The sequence below is a fragment of the Acinonyx jubatus genome, chromosome A2, assembly GCF_027475565.1.
Source record: "Acinonyx jubatus isolate Ajub_Pintada_27869175 chromosome A2, VMU_Ajub_asm_v1.0, whole genome shotgun sequence".
Classification (NCBI taxonomy): Eukaryota; Metazoa; Chordata; class Mammalia; order Carnivora; family Felidae; genus Acinonyx; species Acinonyx jubatus.
In genome coordinates, this window is record NC_069383.1 from 165,176,711 (window position 1) to 165,201,567 (window position 24,857).

The 24,857-nt window shown below is 65.2% G+C and overlaps 2 protein-coding genes across 4 annotated transcripts; both read right to left on the reverse strand.

Annotated features, from left to right (window-relative positions):
* Nucleotides 1-595: 595 nt before the first annotated feature.
* On the reverse strand, nt 596-16,411 carry ABCA7 (ATP binding cassette subfamily A member 7). Its single transcript, XM_053220316.1, is given in 52 exon segments — nt 596-982; nt 985-1,044; nt 1,047-1,102; nt 1,649-1,863; nt 1,936-2,030; nt 2,445-2,568; nt 2,669-2,708; nt 2,805-2,968; nt 3,639-3,913; nt 3,916-3,977; nt 4,048-4,174; nt 4,526-4,574; nt 4,576-4,623; nt 4,625-4,651; nt 4,715-4,817; nt 5,590-5,739; nt 5,932-6,013; nt 6,016-6,110; nt 6,168-6,180; nt 6,420-6,553; nt 6,660-6,724; nt 6,727-7,251; nt 7,300-7,556; nt 7,634-7,794; nt 7,891-7,909; nt 7,942-7,996; nt 7,998-8,002; nt 8,580-8,717; nt 8,948-9,054; nt 9,056-9,079; nt 9,179-9,310; nt 9,608-9,779; nt 10,031-10,158; nt 10,430-10,646; nt 10,726-10,803; nt 10,806-10,935; nt 11,038-11,213; nt 11,216-11,627; nt 12,056-12,493; nt 12,495-12,547; nt 12,550-12,601; nt 12,880-12,905; nt 12,908-13,000; nt 13,076-13,288; nt 13,454-13,536; nt 13,925-13,997; nt 14,136-14,199; nt 14,202-14,253; nt 14,336-14,432; nt 14,435-14,476; nt 14,661-14,745; nt 14,834-16,411. Coding segments are annotated over 52 exon segments (6,303 nt in total). The 5' UTR covers nt 14,900-16,411; the 3' UTR covers nt 596-836.
* A 667-nt stretch (nt 16,412-17,078) lies between these two features.
* CNN2 (calponin 2) lies at nt 17,079-24,708 on the reverse strand. 3 transcript variants are annotated; one of them, XM_027049481.2, is made up of 7 exons: nt 24,549-24,708; nt 20,335-20,456; nt 19,805-19,871; nt 19,559-19,696; nt 18,767-18,883; nt 18,466-18,612; nt 17,079-18,086 (listed from the first exon to the last, which is right to left on the reverse strand). In XM_027049481.2, the coding sequence occupies exons 1-7, from the start codon at nt 24,609-24,611 to the stop codon at nt 17,817-17,819; spliced, it is 924 nt and encodes a 307-aa protein (XP_026905282.1). In that variant the 5' UTR covers nt 24,612-24,708; the 3' UTR covers nt 17,079-17,816. The 3 variants fall into 3 exon arrangements, with proteins under 3 accessions (XP_026905282.1, XP_053076232.1, XP_053076231.1); XM_053220257.1 differs by lacking the exon at nt 24,549-24,708 and adding an exon at nt 22,833-23,202 and having other exon boundaries at nt 18,466-18,492; XM_053220256.1 differs by lacking the exon at nt 24,549-24,708 and adding an exon at nt 22,833-23,179.
* Nucleotides 24,709-24,857: the final 149 nt, after the last annotated feature.

Below are 24,857 nucleotides of genomic sequence, written 5' to 3' on the forward strand. Positions count from 1 at the left end.
CTCCCAGCTGGGAAGCCCCTTGAGGATCCTAGCACCCATTGCTCTGGGGCCTAGTTTCAGGGGTGAGGGCTGGCTGGCAGACTTCTGGCCTGGTCAGGACACCTGAGGTCTGGGCCACCCCCAATGGGCTTTTCCAAGTCTTCTGGAACATTCCCTAGCCTTGACCTCCTCCTCCCCACCAGGCTCTCCTAGGTACTGCCCTCAGCCGCCAGGCCCACATGGGCACGTGGGGGCCAGTGACCAGTGTCCAGGCTCTATGGAAGGCCACCCTTGCACGTGAGACCCCCCCCCCCGTCCCCAGTCCACCAGAGGCCCCCAGAGCTGGGGGTCCAGTCGGCCACAGCCAGACTCTCACATGTACCCTACAAAATTGCACCAGTGTCAGGGGACACGTGGGGGACACGTGGGGGACACGTGGGGGACACTCGGGGAACAGGGGCCAGTGTCCAGATGCATATGGAGAGCCGTGTTTGGACTGACCTGCAGCCTGTGCGTGCGCGCGCGCGCGCACAGACACACACACACACACACACACACACGCGCGCGTGGTTTCACCCCATGAGTTCTCTATTTTCTCCAGGGCGATGGATCCTCTGAGAGCCTGTGACTGGGCTGCCGGAGTCTCCCAGCAACCCCACACAGGAGGTGCTAGGGTCCTCGAGGAGCCCAGTGAGGAGTCGGGGTGCTGTGGGCGTGGCACGAGGCCTGCCCCCACTCCCGCCTCCTACCCGTCCCCCTCCTCTTCCCCCTGGTCCTTGGAGAAGTACAGGAGCACCTGGGGGAGGGCGGCCGGAGGGGCGGTCAGCCCCCGGCCCGGCCCCCAGCCCCACTTATCCTCAGCCGCGTCCAGGCGCGGGGGGCGCCCGCGCCAACGTGGTCTGGCTCCCTGAGAAGTGCACGCCGCGCTCCTCCCCGCGCCACGCCAGCTCTCCGAAGACGCGAGCCAGGGCGCAGCGCCCTCCCGGCGGCACCTGGAAGCGCGGGCGGCCCCCGGGAACGCGGCCGCCTCGAAGGCCTCCGCCAACTCGGACCGCGCTGCGGGCCCCGCAGGGTCAGCGTGTGGCCGGCGCCAAACCCGGGTGGGTGGGTGGGCGGGGCCGGGCTGCTGGACACGCCCGAGGCCCGCCCACACCACCCTCCAGCTCACTCTGGCCCTGCCCCCCGAGACCTGGCCCCTCCGGACGCCCCCCTCCTCCTGCCGGGCCTCGCCCGCCTGTGGGCCCATCCCTTCCCTAGCCCCGCCCCCTGGGGCCGCGCCCGCTCCAGGCCCTGCCCTCTTCCCTCCCGGGCCCGCCCCTTCCCCGGACCCACCCTCGTCCGGCAGCCCCGGGACCCGTCCCGGTTCCGTTCGGCCCCGCCGCCAGCCCTCGAGCCTCGCCTCCGCTCAGGGTAGAGCCAAGTGGGCGTCACGTGGCCGTGTCTGCGCTCTTGTGGCCCCGCTCACCTGCTCTCGAGGGGCTGCGCGCCGCCGGGACAGCGAACCCGCCCGTCACCGTGATGGCCGGGCGCGTGTAGAGCGCCACACACTCTCCCTTGCAGCCCGGGCCCCGGCGCCGTCAGCTCCCGCCAGGCTGGGGCCACCTGGGTCCGCCCCCCCCGCCCCCCCCCCCCAGCCCAGCCCGCTCGGGCCCTCGGGACCGGGCATCACCGTCCCCGGCGTGCCCTCCTCCCAAAGGTCGGGGCCGCTCCAGCTCTGACGGCCTCCCGCTGGGGCCTGACCCACCTTGACCCTGGGCCCCGGGCGCTGGGGACCCACCTGTGTGCGGTAAGCACCACGGAGCGGCCCTCCCGCGCCACGGCCGGGAGGGAGGCTACTCCAGAGAAAGCGCCGGGAGCGCGGTCCGTGCCCGTGGTGGACTCGTCCTCGGGGCTTCAGGGGGCGATGCCCTCATCAGCCGAGCCCGAGCCCTCTCCCCTAGGCCCGCCCCCACGCACCAGAAAGACCACAGCCGGGTCCCCCCGCAGCGCCACGGCTGTCGCCAGCTCCCTCTTGTTGCCTCCACTGTAGGTGCCCGCAGGTGGGTCCGAAACTGCAGGAGCCCCAGGCGCGCCGGGCCCAAGCTCGCTGTCTGTGGGGCGGGGCGGGAGGGAGGGAGGGGCGGGGCGGGGGGGGGGGACCAGACAGGGGGGCACAGTGAGCGATGGGGAGGGACCAGATGGGGGGGGGCAGTACACGGGAGGGGGACTAGGGTAAAAACGGGGGAAGGTAAAGAAAGAGAGTGGAGCCAGGGTGAAAGGGGGGATGTGACCTGGCCAGAAGTTCGGGAAGCCCTCAGTGGGCGGTGGGGTCATGGCCGGGGAAAGTCAGGTGCGGTAGGAAGGGGGCAGGTACAGAGCACAGGAGCTGGGGGGCAGCTAGTGGAGAGAGGCGGACCCTGACTCGGGGCAGGGCCAAGGGAGCCAGGGCAGGGCTGTGATCCTGGAAGGAGGGAGGGGGAGGTCACCTGGGGAACCTGAGCTTCGGGCGAAGAGTTCCAGGTGCTGGTGGCCGGCCAGCAGCTCGAAGACAGCGTCCGACTGAGGGCATTAGCCCCTGTGGTGGTGCGCAGCGGAAGGTTCCCGGCCATGCTGTCAATGGGGGATGGGGCACAGGGGACGGGGGGCTCAGGGAATTGGCTAGGCCCTGGCCACTCGGGGGGGGGGGGCAAACAGGGGCCTCAAGGCTCACCCACCCTGGAGCACCATGGTAAGAGACGGGTGGGGGGCGTCTCAGGGCCCGGTCCACATGCAGGGGTGTGGGCGGTGGTGCCTGGGAGAGCGCCGCGTGGGGACGCACACAGGCTTGGGGGCCCGAGCCCGCTCACCTGTAGCCAGCCAGCACAGCCTCACCACCACCGGGCAGCGCGTCCCCCGCCAGCTTGCGAAACGTGGACGTCTTCCCTGCTCCGTTCACTCCCACTGGCCCGAAACACCGCGGGTGCCCCGCAGACGGCACTCGGCAAAGTCTCAGATCCCTGCCCCACTGTCCCTAATCCCGGGGTGGGGTTCCAAGTTTCTGCAGGACGGCCGTGGCAAGGAGGCTCCCCGGGGGCAGATCCCGAGGGCGAGCAGGTGAACATAACGCTGTCACTTAGCCGGGAACGGTTGGTGGCACGCGGGATGAATTTAAACAATTCCGCCGGCGGCAGGTGCCCTGTCAAGCTCCGTAAATAGCTAGCGGAACGGCTTCCGACAGACAGACACCCAGCAAGTGCGGAACGACCGCGACTGACACCGACGCTCCACGCTGGCTTCCAGCTGCGTCCGCCCCCCCGCGCGTGACCGATACGTAGCACTCAGCACGTGGGCTTGCACAAGCAGCTGCGTGGATGTGAACTGGTGCAGAGCGCGTGCTCGATAAATGCCGGCTGTGAGCACTACTCGGGTCACACACACACACACACACACCCCCCTCAGACTCAGCAGTACCACTGGTTCTCAAACGTAGTAGGTGTTCGATTAACGTCGCAGCCACGTGTGTGGGCACCCCACCCCATAGGTGCTCAATAATCATCGGCTTGGTCTCCGTAGGGCCCAAGAACCTACTACACACAGTAGGACTCGGTAAGCAAAAGCATGCAGTAGGAGCTTAACGAGCGTTTGCTGGCCCGAAACAGGGGCTCAAGCGTTGGCAGTCAGTAGTTGCTCAGCGCGCGGGCACCTATGCTCAGTTGTTCAGTAAAGGGCAGTGGGCGCACAGTAGGGCAGCCCCTCACTGCCCCTGCCTCAGGACCTTCACCCTGGACTCTCAGCTCACCAGGGGGGATCGACAGCTGGCGTCCCTCTGCCCACGGCACGCCTGGGAGGTGTTCAGGTCCCTGAGAGGGTGGGTGGGCCAGCGGGAGCCCCCAACCCAGCACTGCGCCCACCTCGGTCAGGTCTCTCGACACCAGCACGTCCCCCTCGGTGGCCCCTCGGGCCACCCGCTCCCGACACCGGCCACCTCCTCATCCTCCTGCCCCGGGGTGGGGGGGGGGGGCGGCGACCTCAGCTGGGGTCTGAGGACGGGAGAGAGATCAGTGGGCCCAGAGCCAGCCCCGGCCCCTCCCACCCTTACCCAGCCCCCACTGACCGTGGCAGCAGGTGGTCGCCAAGAGCATGAGGAGGAGGAGGAGGAGGGGCCCCTGTACCACCACGGCCAAGAGGTTCTTACCAACCTCCTCCCAGCGCAGGGGAGGCTGGAACTGCCCGTCTCCTGTGTTGACAGGAAGGAGGAACTGGGTCACAGGGGGAGGTGCTTGGTTTCTGGGCCCATCCCCACCCAGGTCACCTCGGGCTTTTAAGGGAAAAGACCAAGAACTGAATGGGCCACTCAACTGAGGTCTGACTGGTACAGGCCACAGTGGTATTACCATCTCCTTTGTTAGGACCTCTTGTGATATGACCCAGGACGTAAGTAGCTTTTACGACTACTTTGCCATATCTCTAACTTGGCCCAAACTTGGGGCCACCTAGCCCTCTAGTTCCCTTCCTGGGAGCTGCTGTTTGTCCCTACCCTGCGTTATCGACTTGGGTGGCACTCCCCCACCTCGAGGGAAGTTCTCACCTAAGCGCTCGAAGGCGTCAGCCACGGCCTGGTCTCACGCCATGTCCACGCGCCCCCCGGCCCAGGCAGAAGTGGGGGAACACCAGGAAGCCCCTTTTTCCGGATGCGGCTCATTTCCTGCAGCTTCTGCTCAGGGACAGGAAGAGGGACGTGCGTCCGGAGCTGAGGCCCAGACTTGCAGAGCGCCACCCGACCAGACAAGTGTTGGAGCACGAAGGTGGCCGTGCCGCCGTTGATGCCGACGAAGAGGTTGACACAGGTGAGCACCACACAGGCCGTGCCGGGCACACGACTGGCGTGATCGACCAGCTGAGGGGGCAACAGGGGTCACCGGGTAACCACCCAGACAGCAGGCTGAGTAGCCCTAAGGGGGAGTCCTCTGTATCCAGTCGTTTAAGGGTCTAAGTCTTGTTTTCGGCTCAGATCACGACCCCGGGGTCGCATGGGGCTCCGTGCTGGGTGCAGAGCCTGCTTGAGATTCTCTCCCTCTCCCTCTGCTTGCGCTCTCTCGCTGTAAAATAAAATTCTTAAAAAAACTTTTAAAAATTAGAAACAAAAGACAAAAGAGTTGTTTTGTTTGTTTGTTTTAAAGTCAACTCTACCCTTGGGACACCTGGGTGGCTCAGTCAGTTGAGCGTCCGGCTTCGGCTCAGGTCACAATCTCGCAGTTCGTGGGTTTGAGCCCCGCGTCGGGCTCTGTGCTGACAGCTCGGAGCCTGGAGCCTGCTTCGGATTGTGTGTGTGTGTGTGTGTGTGTGTGTGTGTGCGTGTGTGTCTGCTCCTCCCCTGCTTGTGCTCTCTCGAAAATGAATAAACATTAAAAAAATTTTTAAAGTAATCTCTACCCTCAACGTGGGGCTTGAACTCACGACCCCAAGGTCAAGAGTCGCACACACTACCCCCTGAGCCAGCCAGGTGCCCCAGGACAAGATGAGCTTTTAAGGCCACCTCAGCATGTCCTTAAATTAGATTCCACTTGGGACCACCTCGGATCTCTTCTGTCCTCGGGAGCTGGGACAGAGCCCTGGCTCCCTCGATGGCATCAGGCGTCGGGGTGGGGCGGCAAGAACGGGCTCCGAGGGGGGCGGAGGCCTCACCCACAGAGCAGTAACAGCAGCAGGAGGGCAGGCGGGTTGGCGGGAGCCACCTACGCCCTCTGCTGGAAAGCCAGAAAGGTGAGCGCCGCCACGCACGCTGGCACCAGGTAGTTCCAACTGCGTCGGAGGCGGAGTTACGCCCATCAGTTTGCAGGTCCCCTGGGCCCCATCCCAACCCCCCGCGTTTCAGGTGGCCAGAGGCGCAGCCTCCCAGATCCCCAGACTTCACCCAGACCGTCCCGACAAGCGCCTGGTGGGAAGGGGCAGCGAAGGGGCAGCGGTGAGAGGCAGCCGGACCTCCCCCCCAACAGCACTCCCCGCACCACGTCCCAGAGAAAGTTGCTGAGCCAGTGAAGAGTGGGAGGCGGGCCCCCCATAAACTGCAGAGGCCCGACTCCTCGATGAGAACAAGGGTGACGCCGGCGGGGACGAAAGACACGGCGAAGACCGCGCAGATGGAGACGGGCACGTCCACCGAGGCGGCCGTCCTGTGGGCAAGGGCGCACGGGCGCCTCAGAGGACACCTCTGCCCACGCCGACGGGACAAGGATCCATGCGCTGGTCACTGGGCGGGGAGACGAGCGGGGCCGTGTGGGGCCGGTGGGGGCTGGGCTGCCGGCCGGGCAGACGCGCAGACCGCGCGGTGGGGTCCCAGCGGACGCGGTGAGGATGCGTGGGCTGCCGGGGGAGCCTGACAACGTCCCGCTGTCCGGGCCTGGCCGCAGCCACTGTGCGCGTACTCAGCAGGGGCGTGGCAGAGCGCAGAAAGGCGGAGGTGGGGGGCGGGGCATAGGGACTCAGCGCAGCCTCGGGGTGGCTGAGCGTGGTGATGCTGTGGGCGTGGCGGGCAGGGCCTGGGGGCAGGTGGGCATGTAGGAGCGCATCGTTGGCCCTGTCGATGAAGGCCACCACGGTGTTGTTGAACCAGATTGGGGTGGGGGTGGGGGTGGGGGTGGGGTCGGGGCCGAGGGGTCAGAGCGCCGCGGTGAGACCTGCCCCACCAGCCACCTGCCCGCCCCCTCACCCGAGCGCCCACCTTGAGGCTGTCCTCGGTGTCCGGGCCGTGAGCCCAGGCTGTGGGGTTGCTCAGGACACGGTCGAGGGGGCCCCGCCGGGTCGGGGGTTCAGCAGCACCGGCAGCCCCCACCCTGAGTGGCTCACCTCTTGCCCTGAGGGCAGGCCTGGGTCTCGGCCCCCCAGGGAGAAGCCCCCATACCTGCGGGGCAGTGGGCTCAGGGAGGGCGGGGCAGGAAAGCCTCCTAGCGGGTGGGCAGGGGGCGCGGGAACGGCCCTCCTCACCTGACCTCGTTCACCCACTTCTTGGTCTTCAGGCTGCGGGAGATGCAGGGGGTGGGGGCGTGGGGGGGCACGGAGAGCCGTCCGGAGCGCCGGCCCCCTCCTCTGGGCAAACTGAACGCGTGCAGGTGGCCGCTGGCCCCTGGCGCACCAGGCGGGGGTGGGTCTTGACCAGGAAGTCGGGACAGGTTCCGACCCGTCAGGAGGCGCGAGGAGACTGAGCGCCGGCACCGGGCCCACAAAGAGGACAGGCAGAACCATCTGCAGGACGGGCCCAGCAGCTGCCCTCCCTGCGCACCCCCTGGGCTGCCCGGGACCCTTCCTGCTCCTGCTCTACAACCATCCGTGGCTCCCCGGTGCTCTCAGTAAAGGTGCTCAGACTGGGGGAGACTTCTCGGGTTCACCGCTGCGTGGGTGACGGGAGTAGAAAACAGGCACCCAGGGCTGCCCGCGCGCCCTCCTCTGGCGCCCGCTCCCCCTCACCTGCGTAAACGGGCCACGGCGGCCACGGCAGGCAAGCAGAAAGCGCTTGAGAAGCAGGCCCCGGAGCTGCTGGCGGGTCAGCGCCCAGCCGTGTCCCCGGCCCGCGGGGTCTGGCCCGAAGCCCTGCAGGACCCGTGTTTCCGGGGCAGACGTCGCTGAGGGGGACGGAAGGGTCAGTGCGCAGGCTCCGGGGGACAGGGAGGGACCGCAGACTCGAGGCGAGACAACTCACCTAGCTCCCCGTTCTCCAGGGCCGACTCTTCCGGCAGAACCTTGAGCCGTGAGGTCACGTCTGGGGGAGCGAGGCCCGCGCCCAGGTGCCGCTTGCGGCTGGTGATCTGTGGGGCCATCAGGGGTGCGTTCAGGTTTGAGGGTCCCCGTTCAGCCGAGGGTCTGAGTCAAGGTCCTGGGTCGCAGACAGAGGGGGTCGGGAATCAGGGGTGGAGGTCGAGGCTGCGCCTTGAGATGCAACCAAGGCTGGGGCCTCGCCGTAAAGTCAAGTCTAACTCTGAATCAAGGCGCGGGGTCAAGGACAGGGACCTGTGGCCGCGTCCTCTGGGTCCACGTCTGCAGCGCAAGCCTCTACCACCTTCGGGAAGACCTGGGGAGACAGAGCGGGGGCTCAGCCCGGGACCCCACAGGAGTCGCCCGCGCCCAAGACGCCATGGGGCCCTCTGCGTGTGCCCTGCCTCCTCCCCGGGGTGTGCTGCTGGGGGAGACCCGTAGGGCAGCTCCTTCACCAGTTGCGCCCCGGGCACCAGGCGCCGCACGGGCGACAGCAGCTGGGCGGGACCTGGGTGGACGGGGGCGCGTCAACCGGGGACGCAGCCGGCTGTCCTCGGGGAAGGGGCTGGAGTGACCCACGGGAACCTGTCTCTGCAGGCAGAGGAGGTTAGGGTTAAGCACCTGAGGGCAAGAGGTGACCGGAGATCGGGCCCGCAGTTCACATGGGGTCAGGGGTCCGGGCTGGAGTTACGGAGCCTGTTGCCCTGAGTCAAGCCCCCCACTGGCCCTTCCCTCGGGCTCTCCCAGCCCGTTCCCGCCAGCCGCGCTGCCCTGTTTGGCATCCAACTCCTATTCATCCCTCAAAACCCCACTCCAAGCACTTCTTCGTCAGAAACATTTTCTGGCCGCTGAATCGGAATCTAGGGGAACCTCGTGCCTCCCCCAACTCCTACCTTCTCGGTATTTGAGCAGCAGCTCCCAGATGCTGCAGCGGGAAGCAGGGTCGACACCAGCCGTGGGTTCATCCGGAATGACAACCTGGGAGCCGCCCACAAAGGTGATGGCCACTGAAAGCTTCTGCTGCGTCCCACCTGGGCAGAGGCAGGTGCGGGGGTCCCAGCACTGTCCCCTCAGTCTTGGGCAGGGCTGCGTCCCTTCCCCGTGCCCCCTTTCCCCACCCCCTGGATCTCCGTGCCTAGCCCCTCTGGGCCTCCCGGATCTGGTGTCTCCTTTGGCTTCGCACGGCCCTTGGGGTAAAGTCCCAACCCCCTTCCCAGCACCATTTCCACCGACCCGGATGCTCCTCCCCGGCTGGGCTCACCAGAGAGGCGGCGGGTCTGCGCACAACGCGTGGGGACAAGCCCCACGTCCTGCAGTAGACGGGCCTCCTCGGGGCTCACAGCTCCTGCACTCAGGCCCTTCGACCGCCCAGATGTGCTCCTCCAAGGTCAGCCTGCAGCCACGCGCTGGAACAACGGCCCCCATGGCAGGCAGAGCCCCAAGAACACCCAGCCCCGCCACCCCTGACGCTGCCCCGGGCCCGCCGAGACGCACGTCAGACAGCACGTTGTATTGCGGGCAGGCGCCCGGGTGGGACCCGACGGCTTCCATTCTGGACTGGACATCGTGGCCCAGGATGCGGGCAGAGCCACCAGTGGGTGGAAAGAGGCCGCACAGTAGGGACCTGGGGGTGAAGGGGTCTCAGAGCAGCTGCCCCTTCAGAGGAGGAAACGGAGACCCCCAGAGAAGGAGCAAAAGCACTTAAAAGGCACCTACTGTGTGCCCAGACTCAAGGTGTGTTAGGTCCCCGTTCTATAAAGGAGGAAAACTAGGCTCAGAGAACACGGTTGTCTATCCGCCATGTACCCCAAGTGGATTGGGGGTCGTCCCGACTTCCCTGTGGAGACCCCAGACACCTCTCCCATTGAGCAGATGTGCCAGCTGAGGCCGGGGGCAAATTCGGACAGTGGCAACCGCCCACAGCATGGTGGCCTTGCCGTCTCCGTTGTGGCCCAGCAAGGTGGTGATCTGGCCCTGGCAGAAGTCCAGGCTGAGCCCACGCAGGGCTGGCTGGGGGTTGCCAGGAAAGCATTTCTCCAGGCCCCGTACGGAGACCCCAGGAATCCAGCCGGGTGGGACCTCTTCTGTCGGCACTGCGGGAGGAGGGCAGGCTCGACCACGGGAGCCCTTTGTGGGGGGGGCTCTGCGGGACCCGGGAGGCCGCAAACGCTGGCCCGTGGAGTCAGGGACCCATCAGGGCTGGGGCCTATGGGCATTAGGGGAGCCCCACGGAGCCTGGGGGGGTGGAGGTGTGCAGAGGACCGGGCTCTGTAGGAACCTGGGTCTTTGGGGGACATGGGGCATACAGACAGGGAAGCGGCCATCAGGTCTCCTCGTGCCTCACCCTCTGGGTCCTTCGGGGTGGGAGGCGGGGTGGAGCCCTTGGGAGAACGAGGTCCAAACCAATAGCTTCTCCGAAAGGGAAAGTTCCACGGTTTGGGGATCCCATACTGGCCTGGGAGGAGCGGTGCTCTGTTAACCCCTTGAGCTCATCACCCTGGGGTGTGCCAGCTTCTGACCACGTGCCCGGGATCAGGGCATCCAGGTGGGAGGGCCCGGCCTGCCTCAGGCCGTCCCTCGAACGCAGCCACCCGGGCCTAGATGCCAGGAAGAGCCGCCCAGGACGGCCTCCAGGCACCAAGCGGCCCCTCAGCCCTGCCCCGGCTCACCAAGAGCCTCAGCCCGGCCGCCCTTCTGCAGGTATGCCCCTGCCCTGTATCCCTACCCCACCCTCCGTCTGCACCCAACCTGGGAGATGGCCTCTAGGTACCAAGTGGCGAGGCCATAGAGCACAGCGTCGAGCAGCAGGATTCCAGAGACCTGGGCCGGGCTGAAGACGCCAGGGGTGGGCCCGGTGCCCGCCCTGTGCCACTGGGCGCCTTCACCCTGCTCCTTCGGCAGCGCCAGGCTCTCGCAGCCGAACCCAGAGGCCACAGGCGACAGAAGACTGCGGTGGGGACAGGGGCGTCAGCGAGCAAACGCAGCGCAGCGCAGCGCAGGCCCCCGCACCCGGCCACCCCGGGTCTCACCACAGCCAGAGACCACCCGCAGGCAGCCGGTCTCGCCAGGCCACGCACAGCACGTAGGGCGGACAGAGCACGAAGTAGGCCAGGCCTCACACGCCGCCGCCAGGTTGGCGCGGGGGAAGCGGGCGCTCAGAAGGAAGCTCTGGACCACGGTGGCCACGGCGAAAGCCGCCAAGAACAAGAAGACCACGGCCGGGTAGCTATGGGGGAGGATGTCTCCGAGCTGCGAAGGGCGAATACGGCTCCTCAGGCTCCGGGATTTGCCCAGGGGCCCGCGCGCGCGCGCGCAGCCACCCCGCAGCCGGGAAGGCCGAGGCGTGCGCACCTTGGGCACCAGCACGAGCAGCGCCGTGCTGCCGAGGAAGGGCGAGTGGCAGCTGAGGAACCAGCCGAGCCACAGCACCGCGCTGCCGAGCCCCAGGGCCTGCATCGTGTGGCGCAGCCTCCTTTCCTTCCCTCGCACCACGGCCTTCACCACCGGCGCCACGGAGTGGATCCAGGCGTCAGGAAAAGCGGCAGCGACCGGTTCTGTACACGCAGGACCCTGAGGCAGGGGCGTGGCTGCGGTGGAGGCCAGAGGCCCCGAGCAGCCCCCACGGGCACTGGAGATCCAAAGGCGCAGCTGGGCCCCGGATGTCCCCTGACCCCTGTTCCAGCCTTAGGATCCCAGCTGTCTTCACAGGCCGCGTTCTCCCTGCCCCCGGGGACCCCAGCCCCTCCGGGATCCCGGTTCCTCCCGCTACAGGTCACAGGGAGTGGTCCTTCCAAACCAGTGGCTCGCAGCCTCGACCGCGTGAATGTTCCAAAGGGAGCCCGAGCCGAGATCTGGCGGCGGAAGGGGGGTGGATGCGCAGGGAGGGGGCGCTCACGCGTCATCCGCGTAGCACGGGGAGGGTGTCTGCTGCGGGTAGAGGCCTACACGGGCCTCGGTGACGCTGAGCCACACCACACATAGCGCAGGTCTGTCAAGGGGTCAGCAGCCGGGCCCGGGTCCCAGAACCTGCATGGGGAACGGTGGTGGGCTGCGGGGAGAGGCCGGGGAGCCCCACGGCCCCGCCCATCACCACCTTAACTCTCGAGCACACGAGTCGGTGCCGCCTGCATCTCGTCCAGGGAGCGTGAGGTGCTGCCCCCGCCCCGGAAGCCTTGGGCCACGCCCCACGGAGACCCCACACAACAGTAGACCCCAATTGGCCCAAGGGGTCCTGAGCTCCACCCATCCCAGGCTCTAGGCAGGGATGGCCCCGCCCACCACGCTCCACCTGTTCCTGATCTTATTGGTTCTCGAGAAGGCGTCGATATCCATGCGGATCTTGATGCGCGGGTGACCAGGGCCTGCGAGCTGTGCGGGGTCCAAAGTTCCAGAAGACGATGCCGGCCCAGAAGTGGTGCTCCGCGAGCAACTCCAGGGCCCGCGCCATCAGGGCTGCCTCTGAGGGTGCCGCCTCCAGCTTGTCCAGGGTCACACACTGAGGAAGGGCCTGGGTGTGGGTCCTGGGTGCCCGGATCCTCCCCTGAACCTCAGGGCCAGGTGGCGCTTCTTCCTCGGGGACACCAGGGCGCGGCCCAGCTCGGCCATCAGATTTCTGCAGGGCCAAGCTGTAGCCCTCCTCAGCCTTTCCTTGGAATGGCGCACTGCTCCAAGTTGGGTCCCCCTCCCTGAGCTCCCCTGGATTCCACAAGCCGCCTGCACACTCGCCCCCACATCCTGGGCAGGGATGATGTGCCCAGGGAGGCCCTGGATGAACCTGCTGTCCTCCGACCTGGCCTAACCTGCCACATGGCCGCATTTGTACTGTCGTTCAAGTAGTTGAAGAGCTGGGGTCCCAGCACACCCACGCCTCCTGGAGGCCCTTCAGTAGAGCCAGCTTCTAGAAGGTCCGGTTCCCCTGTGGCAGGTGGGCACCAAGATAAATGCCAGACCAGCCCTTTCTCGACCCTCCCCTGCTCTGAGGACCCCTGCCCACCTCTCCCGTTTTGCTCCAGCCCGTGGCTCTGAGCACTGGTGCATTCTGTTCCTCTGCCCGCAATCTGGGAAACTCTAACTTCTTCAAAAATCTGGAGTCCACCACCCATCTCAGGAAACCTCCGGGGTCAGGGCCCCCCCTTTGGCCTGGCACAGCCTCCCTGGGTTAAGGGAGGGACCCAGGACCACTCCTGCCCTTACCTGGGCCATGAGCCGCCTGGTGAAGCCACTTTCCCCAGGACTAGCAGCTTCAGGCGCCTCCAGAGGAGGAGGGACAGTGGGTGGGTTTCCAGCGACCCCATCAGCTCAGCACAGGCAGGGCCTGGGATGGGGGCACCGTGAGGCCCTGCCCCCATTCCCACTGCCCCACTTCCCAGACTAGAGGTCAGTCACTCACTCAGGCTGCTGTCGGGCAGGCCTGGGGCGGGCTCCTGCCCCACCAACTCCTTCAGGTGGGTGGCCTCATACCAGTCGAGGGAGGGCCCCCCTAGGACGCCAGGGCCCTTGGCACCGCAGAGGACTTCTGACACGGCCTCCAGGGGCCGGCTAGTCCCCTGAGGTCTCTGCAGCAGCGCCCACAGCTCCACCAGGCCGGGCAGTGCCAGGAGCTGGAGAGGTCACCAAGGATGCCACCCAGCCCCGACCGGGGAAGGACCCTGCCAGGAGCACCTTCTCCCTCGCGCTTTCTGCCCAAGCCCTCCCAGGACCTCCCCATCTGGGCAGCTTCCCCTCTCAGCCTCCCGGCTGGGGTGGAAGGTGAGTGGGCCGCTTCCTTCCTGGGCCACGTTCTCTGCTGCCTCCAGGAAGCTCCTCATGGACTCCAGGGTTTGGTCCAGCCCAGACCCCAGGGATTGCTGGGGAGAAAGCCCACAAGGGCGATAATGACCTTGATGGCATTCTCACCGGGGGTGTAGCAGTTTGTCAAGCTCCCGAAGATCCCGTTTTACAAATAGGGCAACGGAGGCTCCGAGAGGCACGTGGACTCATGCAAGGTCGCACGGGCTGGACACTTCACCACCATGCTGGACACAGCCCATCTGGGCACCCGTCCCTCGTCCCTCCAGGAGCCAGGGACAGCCCAGGAAAAGGCCTGGAAGCCGGAACCAGAGGCCCCTGGCCAGGATGGGGAAGCCCAGAAGGCCACGGTGGGAGCTGAGCAGAGGACATGACAGAGGGTCAGGCTGAGGACCCCCCTGAAGGCAGCATCCCAGAGTCACCTGGTCTCGCCCCACCCCATCTCATTTCTCGAAGCAGTGTCCCTAGTAGCTTAGTGGTCAGGGGCAGGCGGTCCCGCAGCCGGTTGCTTGGCTGAGGCCGGGCTGGGAGAGGAACACACAGAAGCACGAGTTTAGGCAAAGCTTGGCCGGAGACAGCTCCCGCCCTGTGCCCGTGACACAGCCAGGCAGGTGGAGGCTCAGAGAGCATCCCTGCCGGCCAAAGGGCCCTGGCCTCCTCACCTGCCCCGCCCGCCGCTCTCAACATTGGCATTAGCTTTCCCAGGCTGGCCAGCATCCTGTGGGCTCTCGTCCCCCACCCCCAAGGATGGTGTGGGCATCTGCCAGGAGCCAGAGGACGCTGGGGGCAGAGAGAGCACCAGGTGGAGGCTCGGCAGACACCCTCGTGCCTGTGGCTGCCGCACCCACCCCCGCTTGCTCACAGGGTGTCCTTGAAGTTGCTGAGGACACCTGGCTGCTCGGCGGGCGCGGATTGCGGGAAGCAGGTGTCGTTCATGCTGCAGATGAGACCCTGGAGCCGGGTAGGGTGCCGGCCGAGGGCAGCGGCTTGTTGGGGAAGTGGCCCGTGGGGACGTTGGGCGTGGGGAGCTTTGCCTGCACCCCCATCGTGTCTGCACCCTCGCGGACAGAGTGCTCACTCAGACTCGCGCTCTCTGACGCTCACGGGACCCTGAGGATAGGGTGACCCAGTGCCTCCCCTCTCCCCCACAAAGGGCCTGGTCCCTGGGGGGGCGGGGGGGGGCTTACACTCATGTTGCTCCAGTCGGGTTAGAGTGGCACCCAGGTTGAAGAAGAGAAACAGAGGCCCCAGCAACTCCACCAAGAGCTGGATCTGGGAGAGGGGCAGAAGAGGCGGGGGAGTGGGGGACCGTGGGGGACACCGGGGCCGCCCCGCCCTGGCCCATCTGCCCTGGCATTACCGGCTGTCTCCTGCGATACAGGACATTTTTCCAAAGCAGCAGCATTAGCTGTGTCCAGAAGGCCATGGTGGGAATGCACAGAGCACACGACGGAGGGTCCGGCTGAGACGCACTGTGTGGCTGCGCGCAACCCCTGGCCCTCCCTGAACCTCATTCCTCTAGCTCACGGTGCAGGGTTCCTGGAAGCTCTGCTTGGAGCCGAACAGCAGGCACTTATTTAAGGGTCCCTTCTGTCCCTGGAGGGGCGGAGCGGGCCAATGGGAGCCCTGCCCGAAGCCGTCCCCGCACCTGATTGGTTGCCTGGGCTGTCGCTCGCTGCAGGGCTGGGGTCCAAAAGGCTATCAACTAATTCCTGAGGGGGAGGAGCCTCGGCTTGACTCGTCACGACTCCACTTTGAGCCCCTTTGGGGGCTGCCAGGTCCAGGCCCCCAGCCTCATCCCGCGTCCTGGGAAAGATCCCCGCCCCCCAGCCCCAGCTCTAACCCAATGATAACAGCCAAGTGTTCACCGTGCTGAACATTTTACACACCAGGCCCCCAGAGACAGGCAGAGCCACCCCGCGGGAGCAGGGCCCCAGCTCCACCCACCCCTCGTGTATCATTTATCGTTAAGAACCACAAGACGCAGAGAAAGAGTAAGGCGGAGAGGCAGCGCTGCGGCTCCTGGAACCAGCAATTCCTGATCCCCGCTTTGGTTACAAGTGTCCAGCTCTGGCCTACTTCATTATTGTGCTGCCGGGGGGCAGGGCGTTGCCACAGGCCCCGATCGAGGCTGGAACTAGGACCCGGGACCCCCGACCCCCCACTGGAGGACTCTACATCGGGTGGGAGCTGGGGTGGGGGAAGCCTCCGTTTTTCCAGCGGGGCAGAGGGCTTGTCGGAGTTCTAACGCGGAGAGGGGCTGCAGGTGTCTGTCGGCAAGTACCCATCAGGTGAGTCCAATGCCCTGCAGAATTAGTGCCCAGTTCTGCCGCCCCTCGCCGCTCACACCCACCGGGGGCGGGGGGGGGGGGGAGGTGAGTGTGGACTCCGCCCTCACCCCCTAATTCCCAGGGAACCTGCCTCCCTCCCACCCATCCGCACCCCGGGACCCTCTCACCTTTCCAGCCCTCATCTCTGGCCGCCTTCCCTGCGCCCGACAGGAGCCCGGGGTCGCGGCCCCTTTAAGAGGCGTCTCCCGCAGCGAGCCCTAAACCCCAGCAGTTCACCTCCAGGGCCTGGGAAGCCCGCGGCCGCGCCCGGCCCCGCCCCCGCCCCCTACTATTGGCTGCCATCCCTGCCACTCACAGGCCGGGCCCGCCCGATCCACGCGCGCCGTGGAAGGAGGCCGCGCAGAGCCGGGTTTCTTAAAGGGGCCGCTCTCCTCTTGCTGCGTCGCCTTGGGGCGCTGGGTCGCCGGCTCACCCCGCGCTGGCCGAGCCTCCGACAGGCCGGCCGGGCTGTCTCCCCACATTGCGTACCCGCCTGCAGTGCAGCAGCTCCCCGTCTTACGAGGTCCCTTTCTCCCCACTCTATTCTGGGGGACCCCGGCCTAGCCAGACTCGCTTCGTGACCCTGGGACTCCACTTGTCCATCCACAAGGTGGATGGTCATCCACCATTGGTCATCCATTGGTCATCATTTCTCAATCCCACAAACATTCCTTTGGTCCCTACAGTGGGCCCGGCCACGGTGGAAGGGGGAAGGGGGGGCCCAGCATTCCAAGATTAGAGTCCTGGGTCATAACGGTCACTGCATTTTGAGGAATACCTCCGAATCCCTTTCTAGAAGACTGGGTAGATTTCCCAAGACCATGGTGAAGACGAAGCACGTGTATGGACCCCACAGCTCTGAAGGCACTGACCGGGGAGCAAGCAGATATACTGGGAGGATCCCTGAGAAAAGGGAGGTGGGCTTGGCGTTGGGGCTTTGAGGATGTGTAGGAGTTTGCCGCTTCCGGAACTGTGGGCCTAGTGAACAGCCCGAGCAACCCCTGGGGGCTGCAGGTGGAGCTGTCTGTGGGCTGGGACACGGGGTTGCGGGGCTCACCTTTCTAGCCAGCAGGCAGGCCCGCCTCTTTCCGCCACGCAGGTCCTGACCCGCAAAGCACTTTTTCAACCCACACTCACCTGCGCCCTGGGCCTCCACTCTTAGCTCCGCCGCGCAGCCCTGAGGACCTCCTTAGATGCTGGTCCAGTGCCCACCCCCAGGGCCCCCCGCCACACCCCCACCCCCAGGTTGCCGCAGACTCCCAACTCTCCCAGTAGTTTCTTCCTAAAAAGAGGTTTTTATTGCCTTTGGTCCACAGTTGACATTTCACATTATCTCTTGGTCCCAGGGCTCCTGGATGGGGGCCAGTCCCCAGGGAGGACCTCCGGGTGGGGATCCCTGTGCAGTACTTGGCAGAGGAATGGGGACAAGTAGAGGAAGGGTGGGGGGCGGGCCTGGCTTTGTGTCAACCAGGCAGAACTCTGTTGTCCTGCCTGGGCCTCAGTTTCTCCGCTAGGCCCTGGGGGGGGGAGGGGGTAGGCTACGGGTGACTGTCTGAGACTGCTAGGTCCTCACAAGACCTAAAATACTTGGGGACTGTGGCCCTGCCCTCTCCCAGGGGACCTGCTTCCTTCTCGGAGGCATCCCCTTCCATCATCTCCAAACCCCGCCCCCCACTCCCCTGCAAAAAATATTATTTTTCTTTCATTAAACTGCCCGAAGCTTCTGTGGGCACAAAACCACAAACTGATCGGCAGAGAAAAGGGAAGAGAGAGAAAGGCGACCGGAAACCATACGGGGCAGGGCCCCTCCCTGCCCAGGTTTCTTCCCCCAACACCTCCACCCCCCAGGCCAGCCCAAAGCCTGCTGGGAAACTCGCTGGCGGGAGGTGCTGCTGCGGACGCCCCGCCCACCGATCTACCTCCGCCCCTTCCCCACAGACAAGCAGAAACACAAGACAAAACAGAAAAATGCGAGAAGCAGGGTGATGTGGGGAGGCGCCCCGCTCCGGCGGCTCAGTGGCCCGCCTCCTCCTGGCGGTAGGGGGCGTATTCCGGGGCCTCCGCTGGGCCGTCGCCTGCAGCCACCGCACCCCCATCGGCCGCCGGGCCCTGCGGGCAGTACTTGGCGTCATAGATCTGCCGGCCCAGGCCGAACACCTGGCCGCTCTGGTTGGCGCCCTGAGTGTAGCCCATCTGCAGGGACAGGGACGAGTTGTCACACTTGTCGGTCCCCAGCTTGGTGTCGTAGATGTGCCGCCGGGTCCCGGGGGCCGTCATGCCCACCTGCACAGGAGGAGAGACAGCTTCTCTGTGCCGACTGTATGGGCCTGGCTCTCCCTGCCGGCCAGGGAGCTCCCCAGGTGAGGGCCGAGGCGTCCCAAGAACCCAAGACTTCCAAGACCATCGTACTGGCACATGCCAGGTGGCAGGAAAAGTGAGAATCAGCAGATCCGAAGATACCAGGGTTGCACGGAGCCCCTGGGCAATCCTGGGGGCAGGGGGGGTGGGTGGGTGAGGCCCAGGGCCGGCTAGTAACTTCCCCGGGACACTCAGCAAGCTGGCAGAGAGGTCGGAGGGAACTCCAGAGCGGGACTCTCAGTGACAGGCACGCGTGGGGACAAGGGTAAGAGCACACAGGGAGGTGGGGCCCGGGGAGCCCCACCTGGCTGGCACACTTGTTTGTGCCCATCTGGAGGCTGATGGTTGAGTGGTCCATGGGTGGCAGGATGTGGTTCTTCGGGTCATACAGATGCCTTCTCGTCCCATAAGCTGTCATGCCCGACTGGCTGGCGCACTTGTTTGTGCCCATCTGCAGGGAGGCAGGCAGGAGAGGTCAGGTGCCCCCGCCAGGCCTCTAGACCCCACCCTGAACTTGAGGGGACACGGGGCTCACCGGGCCCAGGTCACATTAGAAGCCCCCACCCCACTGGGGCGGGCCAGGGTCAGAGGCACCGCGAGCCCACCTGGAGCCCAATGACGCACTGGCCCGCCTTCATGGTGGCGTCATCAAAGTTGCGTTCCTGTTTCTCTGAGTATTTGACGCCAATGTCCACACCGCTCTGCAGCCCCTTCGTCTTGGCCTGGAGGGGAGGGGTGTTGGGAGCATCAAAGGGGTGGGGGGCAGCAGAGACCCTTGCACCGGGCCCAGACTGTGCAACTCTGGGAGAGGCACGGGGACGGGCTCCCACCCACCCCACCCACCAGCCACCCAGCGCCTCAGCCACCAGCGGTCTGACAGCTCAGGACAAGGACTCGGGGGGCTGGGGGCATCCTCACTGCCAACCCCTCCTACCCGGCCCGCCAGCAGCTCGCCGGGCAGGGACACCGGCCCCTCGCTCCTCCCTGGTCACTAGACCCCACACGCTGGCCGGATCCTCCTGTGCTCAGGGTGTTTCCCACAACATGTAACGTATTTCTAATCTATCCAGAGTGACTCGGGGATGAACTCTGGCTGACAATGGCGTGTCCACGGAGCTTCACGGATTGTGACAAATGTCCCCTGAGGGACAAAGTGCCACCCAATGGGGCGGCCGTGCGCGCGGGGCCAGGAGGCACGCGGCAAATCTCAGCACCTTCCTCTCAACTTTGCTGCGAACCTAAAACTGCTCTCAAATATAAAGTTGGTTTTCTATTTTTTAAGTAAAAGATTTGTTCCTCGTCTCCTCCCTTGAGACCGTGAGTCTGTGACTGGGTGGACCGTGCCTGCCTTGTCCAGCACGCAGTCCGAGGTGCCTGGTGCCGTCTCTGGGCCTCACCTTCCCGGCCAGGGCCAGAAGGGACACCTGCACCTGGGTCATGTTCCCGCTCTCGAACAGGTCGTTGGCCTCGAACAGGTCCACGGGGTTCATGCCGTAGCTGACCATGGCCTTGATGAAGTTCGAGAGGTTTTCCAGCTGGGAGAGGCGGAAGAAGGAGCGTGAGGCCACCCGGCCCGCCCACCCGCCCACCACACCATACGTGGTGGGTCAGCTGCCCCCTCCTGCCGCCCGCGGGCGCCTCACCTGGTGCCAGTTCTGCATGGAGCGGTTGATCTTGGGCACAGAGCCCGGCTGAAGCTTATTCATGAGTCTGGGGAGGGGGGACAGGACCCTCTGTTAGCGCAGGGGAGCCTCAGAGACCCGAGAAACGAACTGTACTCTTGCCACACTCTTGCCTTCCCAAGCAACCTCACTCCAGGCCTCAGTTTCCCCGCCTGCGATGTAATCTTCACCCGCAAGGGAGCAGAGGGCCAGAGTGTGGCAACCACTGTCGTGGGGGGCGAGTCTGCGGACCTGCACGCCCAGGGATGTCCGAAGCCACCCGAGCAGGACGCAGGGAGGAAGGGCCCAGGAACGCGGAGGCTCCCACCCGGGGGCGGGTGTGAGGTGAGAACGTTGGCCGCCAGAGAGCCGCCCCCAAGCGGCCACGCGAGAAGGCGAAAGACAAGCGGGACCCGAGACCCGCTGCGCTGCGGGGAAAGCCAGCCCTGGGACCGTGTGACCTCGAAGCGCACACCGTCAGGGCCACCGGCACCTGCCCACACCGCACTCACGTGCACAAGACAACGCCGTCCTTGAGACCCTTCTGGAAGTCGGGCCCAATCGAGAGGCCGGTGAGTCCCTCGATCCAGCTACGGAGCTCGGCCTCCTTCTGGGGGTCATATTTGGACAGGAGCTGGGTGAGCAGAGGACACGGGGTGCGGTCAGCTGGGGAGCTCCGGGAGGGCGGGGCCGCTCCCCCTTCGCAGGCTCAGACACGCCCCCACCTCTGGCGACAAACACCTGCTCTCGGCTCCTTCCGGTCCCGCCCCCACGCCCTGGCGGTGCCCTGCTCTCCCCGCACTGGAGAACCCCACTCTTGTCTGTTGTCTGTCTATTTATTGTTTTAATGCTTATTTTTGAGAGAGAGAGAGAGAGAGACACACACACACACAGAATCCGAAGCAGCTCCAGGCTCCAAGCTGTCAGCACAGAGCCCAACGCGGGGCTCGAACCCACAGACCATGAGATCATAACCTGAGCCGAAGTCCGACGCTTACCTGACTGAGCCACCCAGGCGCCCCTATTTTATTTACTAAAAAAAAACCTTTTTTGCAAGTAATCTCTACACCCAACGTGGGGCTGGAACTCACGACCCCAAGGTCAAGAGTCACATGCTCTACTGACTGAGCCGGCCAGACGCCCCTCTGTTGCGGTTTTTAAATTGTGGTGAGATAACAATAACATAACATTTATCATTTTAACCATGTTTAAGTGAACGGCTCAGGGACGCCTGGGTGGCTCGGTTGAGCATCCAACTCTTGATTTCAGCTCAGGTCATGATCCCGGGGTCGTGAGATCAAGCCCTGAATTAGCCTCTGCGCTGAGTGTGGAGCCTGCTTAACATTGTCTCTCTTTCTCCCTGGCTCGTGAGCATGCTCTCGAAAAAAAACAGTAAACCATCAGTAGTTTTTAACATACAACATTGCGCAACCACCGCCATAGTCTAATTCCAGAACATTCCATGTCTCCAAAAGAAACCCTGTCCCCAATAGCAGTCACCCCCCCCCCCACCCCCTGGCCCCCACGAGCCCCTTCCTGCCCGTGGACGAGCCTGTTCTGGACATTTCACACACGTGGACTCATACCCCGTGTGGCCTCTGGTGTCGGGTTCCCTCCCTGAGCGTCGCGTGTTCGGGGTCCGCCCGCGGGGCGGCGGGGGTGGGCGCCTCACTCCTGTTTACGGCTGAGTAACGTTTCAGTGTGTGGATGGACCCGTTGTATTTACCCATTCATCCATGGATGGACATTTGGGTTGCTTCCACCTTTGACTACAGTGAAGGACACTGCCATGAATATTCACATACAATTCTTTTGGATGTGTCTCTAGGACTGAAATTGCCGGGTCACATGGTAACCCTAGGTTAAACTTACTGAGGAACCACTAAAACTTTCTCTGCTCCTTACACTGACCATACCACTTACTGCCTCAGGACCCTTGCACAAGCTGTCACTTTTGGCTCAGATGTTTGCATGGCTGGGTCCCTCCCTTCAATCTAGTCACCGATCCAGCTTAAAGGTTACCTCCTTGGAGAGGGCTTCCCTGAGTACCCTGGCTAGGAAAGCCCTCCTCATGTCCTTCTTTCCCCCACTCTGCCTTCTTTTCCTTCTAGCTTTTACCTTTATACGATATACCTCCTTGCTTATGATCTACCCCTCAAACTCTGCTGCCCAGCTCAGTGCTGTCTCCACAGTCCCTGGGTAAATGGACAAAAATGTTCACGGTCTCCCATCAGCGCACACCCATTACCCACCAGCGCGCTCCCTCTCTCTCTCTCTCTCTCTCTCTCTCTCACACACACACACACACACACCCCATGTTTCCCTCGGGGCACCCAAGGCCAAGAAAGCCAGGATAGCTGGGGCCCAGAGAAGCCACAGCAAGTCAGGGGGACCCAAGCCAGTGTGTGGGCAGACACGGACAGCCCCAGGGCGGCTGCTGAGATGCCCGCACACATTTGCCCACACAGATCCCTGCCCTGGACGCTCTCCCTTCCTGTCCTTCCACCCCTACCAGGGGACCAGGACCCCAGAGCCACCCTCTGCAGACCCCACTTCTACTCTCACCTCTGCTCCCAACTCCCTTATGAGCATGGACACAGTTCTCACCCTGTGCCTCAGTTTCCCCAGCTGTGCAGAACTGTCTGCGTCAGGGCCTCCTGAACTGGGCCCCACTTCTTGGTTCCTGCATAGAAACCTCACGACATGAGGTCAGGGCTGAGCTGACCAGAGCACAGCAGAGACAAAGGCGGGGAGGCTGGCCCGCTAACTCGATCCTCCTGGCCCACCCCCCATCTCCCGGCTCCCACAGCCCTGCGGCCCTGCCCTGAGAAGGAGAAGCTGAGCCTGAGACAGGCCAGCTGGTCCGGACACCGCGCGTGCCTGCGGGGCTGGCCCCTGATGGCTCCTGGGGGCCGCGGTCCTGGGCAGAGGCGCCCGGCCAGCCCCACCCGCGGCCGCCGCCTCCCCCCTCCCCCCACTGGACAGCGGCCTTCAGCACATTCCTCCTCACCGCAAACTGCCAGGAATGTAGCCACTGCCTCCCTGCTAAATCGGGACCAGCTGTTCCCAGAGGTCTAGACCCCCCCAGCCGGCCGGAAATTGAGTGACTGCTCAGAGGGACGCTGGACATCAGCCTGCCTTCATGCCATCCAGCCAGGGGTAAACTGAGGCACGGGGGGCCAGGCAGAGGTGTCCAGAGGTCTTAACCTCCTCTTAAGTAGCTGGTAAAGTGGACGCGGCGTGGATCTGAAGCCACAGGAAGCTGGTTTCCCCTTCTGGTGCGGCCCCAGTGACCCTGGCAAGCTAGTCACTGCCCTGCCCATTCTCCAGACCTGCAAGCTGAGGGCTGGTCACCGGGCGCCTTCTGACCTCATCCCAGACACAGCAGGTCTCGACCTGCCCCTTCCGTCTGCGCACGGGCCGGGTGCCACGCCCTCACCCACTTCCTGCCGCCCCGGGAGACGCAGGGGGGTGGCCATCAGGCACTGGGTGCAGCAGGTCTGGGTTCCAGCCCTGACTCTGCCGCTCGCAGGCCGTGTGTGGTTCTGGGCAGCTCGTGTGACATCTCTTGGGAGCCCCACACACAGACCCGGCTCTTAACCTCCCTTGGGGCTGAGTGGGCCACTCACCAGCACCAGCACGGGTGGTGTAACCGGTCACCCCATCCAGCGATTGCTGGAGTGGAGAACGCGTTTCAGGAAGGCTGGGGAGCCTTAGCCTGCTCACTGCGCCTTAGTTCCCCAAGGCTCAGCCTCCCTCTGTCCGAGGGGCTGAGGCCAGCTCCTCGGAGCTCAGGAGGCCCTCGCGGTCCCCCTCCTGTCCGCGATCCCCGGGCTGCCAGTGGGACAGGTGCTGGTCCCTGGCTGGCAAGGCTATGCCTTCCACATGCCCAGGCAGGCTCCCGGGGGCTGCTGGCTGTGGGGCCACATTCCCAGGTGCCCAGTGGGAGGGACAAGCTCCCCTCCTGCTGGAAGGGCCCAGAGTGACTGGCCCGGGTCAGGGCCATCTCCCTGGGTCAGGGATCACCCGCTGCTCTCCGTTCCGCAGGCTGGACCCGCTGTGTGACCCTCCAGAAGTGTCTGCTGCTCTCTGAGCCAGCCAACAAGTGCTTTCTCAAACAGTGTCTCCCCCAGGCCCCATCCCGGGTCTCAGGACCCCCAGCATCCTGAACACGCCTTTGCCACCACCTTAACTTTGCCAGATGGGGACAAAGGGAAGTCAGCAAGAAGCAGCTGAGCAGGGGCACCGCCCCCCCCCCCCCACCAGGTCCAACTTCCCCCTTGGTCCTGCCCCCCCACCCCAGGTGTTAGAGGTGGGGAAATTCCTGAGGGGGGGGCCACACCCTTGGAAAACAACGGCGGACTGGCCCTGCTCCCTTCCCCTTCCCCGCCTGAAGTCCGTGTGGCCGGGGAATGAGGAGGGGGATGCTGGGGTCCCCTCGGGGCATTCTCGGGCCTGGAAACGCGGGAAGGGCGTGGGGCTGAGAGTGAGGGAGGGGTTCAGGTGGGGGAGCGCTAGGGAAGGGGTTAGACCCAAGCACTCCTAGATGCGGGGGGATGCCAGACCGCTCCCCCACACTTGGGGCCGGGAGGGGGACTCGGGAGGGTGCCCCCGGGGACCCCGGGCGGTAGGGGGTCGGAGGGCCACCCTCCTCCCGGGTCTGGGCGCTCGCTGCCCGCCCCACGTTGGGGAGCCCGGCGGGCGCGGAGGGCGCGCCCTCACTCACCCGGTTTTTGACCTCGGCCGAGAGCCCGTACGAGGGCCCCTTGTTGAACTGCGTGGAGCTCATGGCTGGCGGCGGGACGGGCCGGGCCGGGACGGGACGGGACGAGCCCGCGGGGCGGCGGGGGACGCGCGGGGCCCGGCGCCACGCCCCCGCCGCTGATTGGCCCCCGCGCACTTGTCCTTATAAGGCCGGGCCGCGTCGGATTCCTGCGGCCCGACTTCCTGAGCCCCTCGCCGCCCCCGACCCCCGCCCCGCCCCCGCCCCGGCGGGGCGCCCCGTCCCCAGGGCTGGAGGGGCCCCCTCGTCCCG

Coding starts and splice junctions, on each gene's coding strand:
- CNN2 (XM_053220256.1), bottom strand. CDS start 22,952: ATGTCCAGCGTCCCTCTGAGCAGTCACTCAATTTCCGGCCGGCTGGGG. Junction 19,697..19,804: donor CCATGCAGAACTGGCACCAG/GTGAGGCGCCCG, acceptor CGCCTCTCCCAG/CTGGAAAACCTCTCGAACTT. Junction 18,613..18,766: donor AGTGCGTCATTGGGCTCCAG/GTGGGCTCGCGG, acceptor GCCTCCCTGCAG/ATGGGCACAAACAAGTGCGC.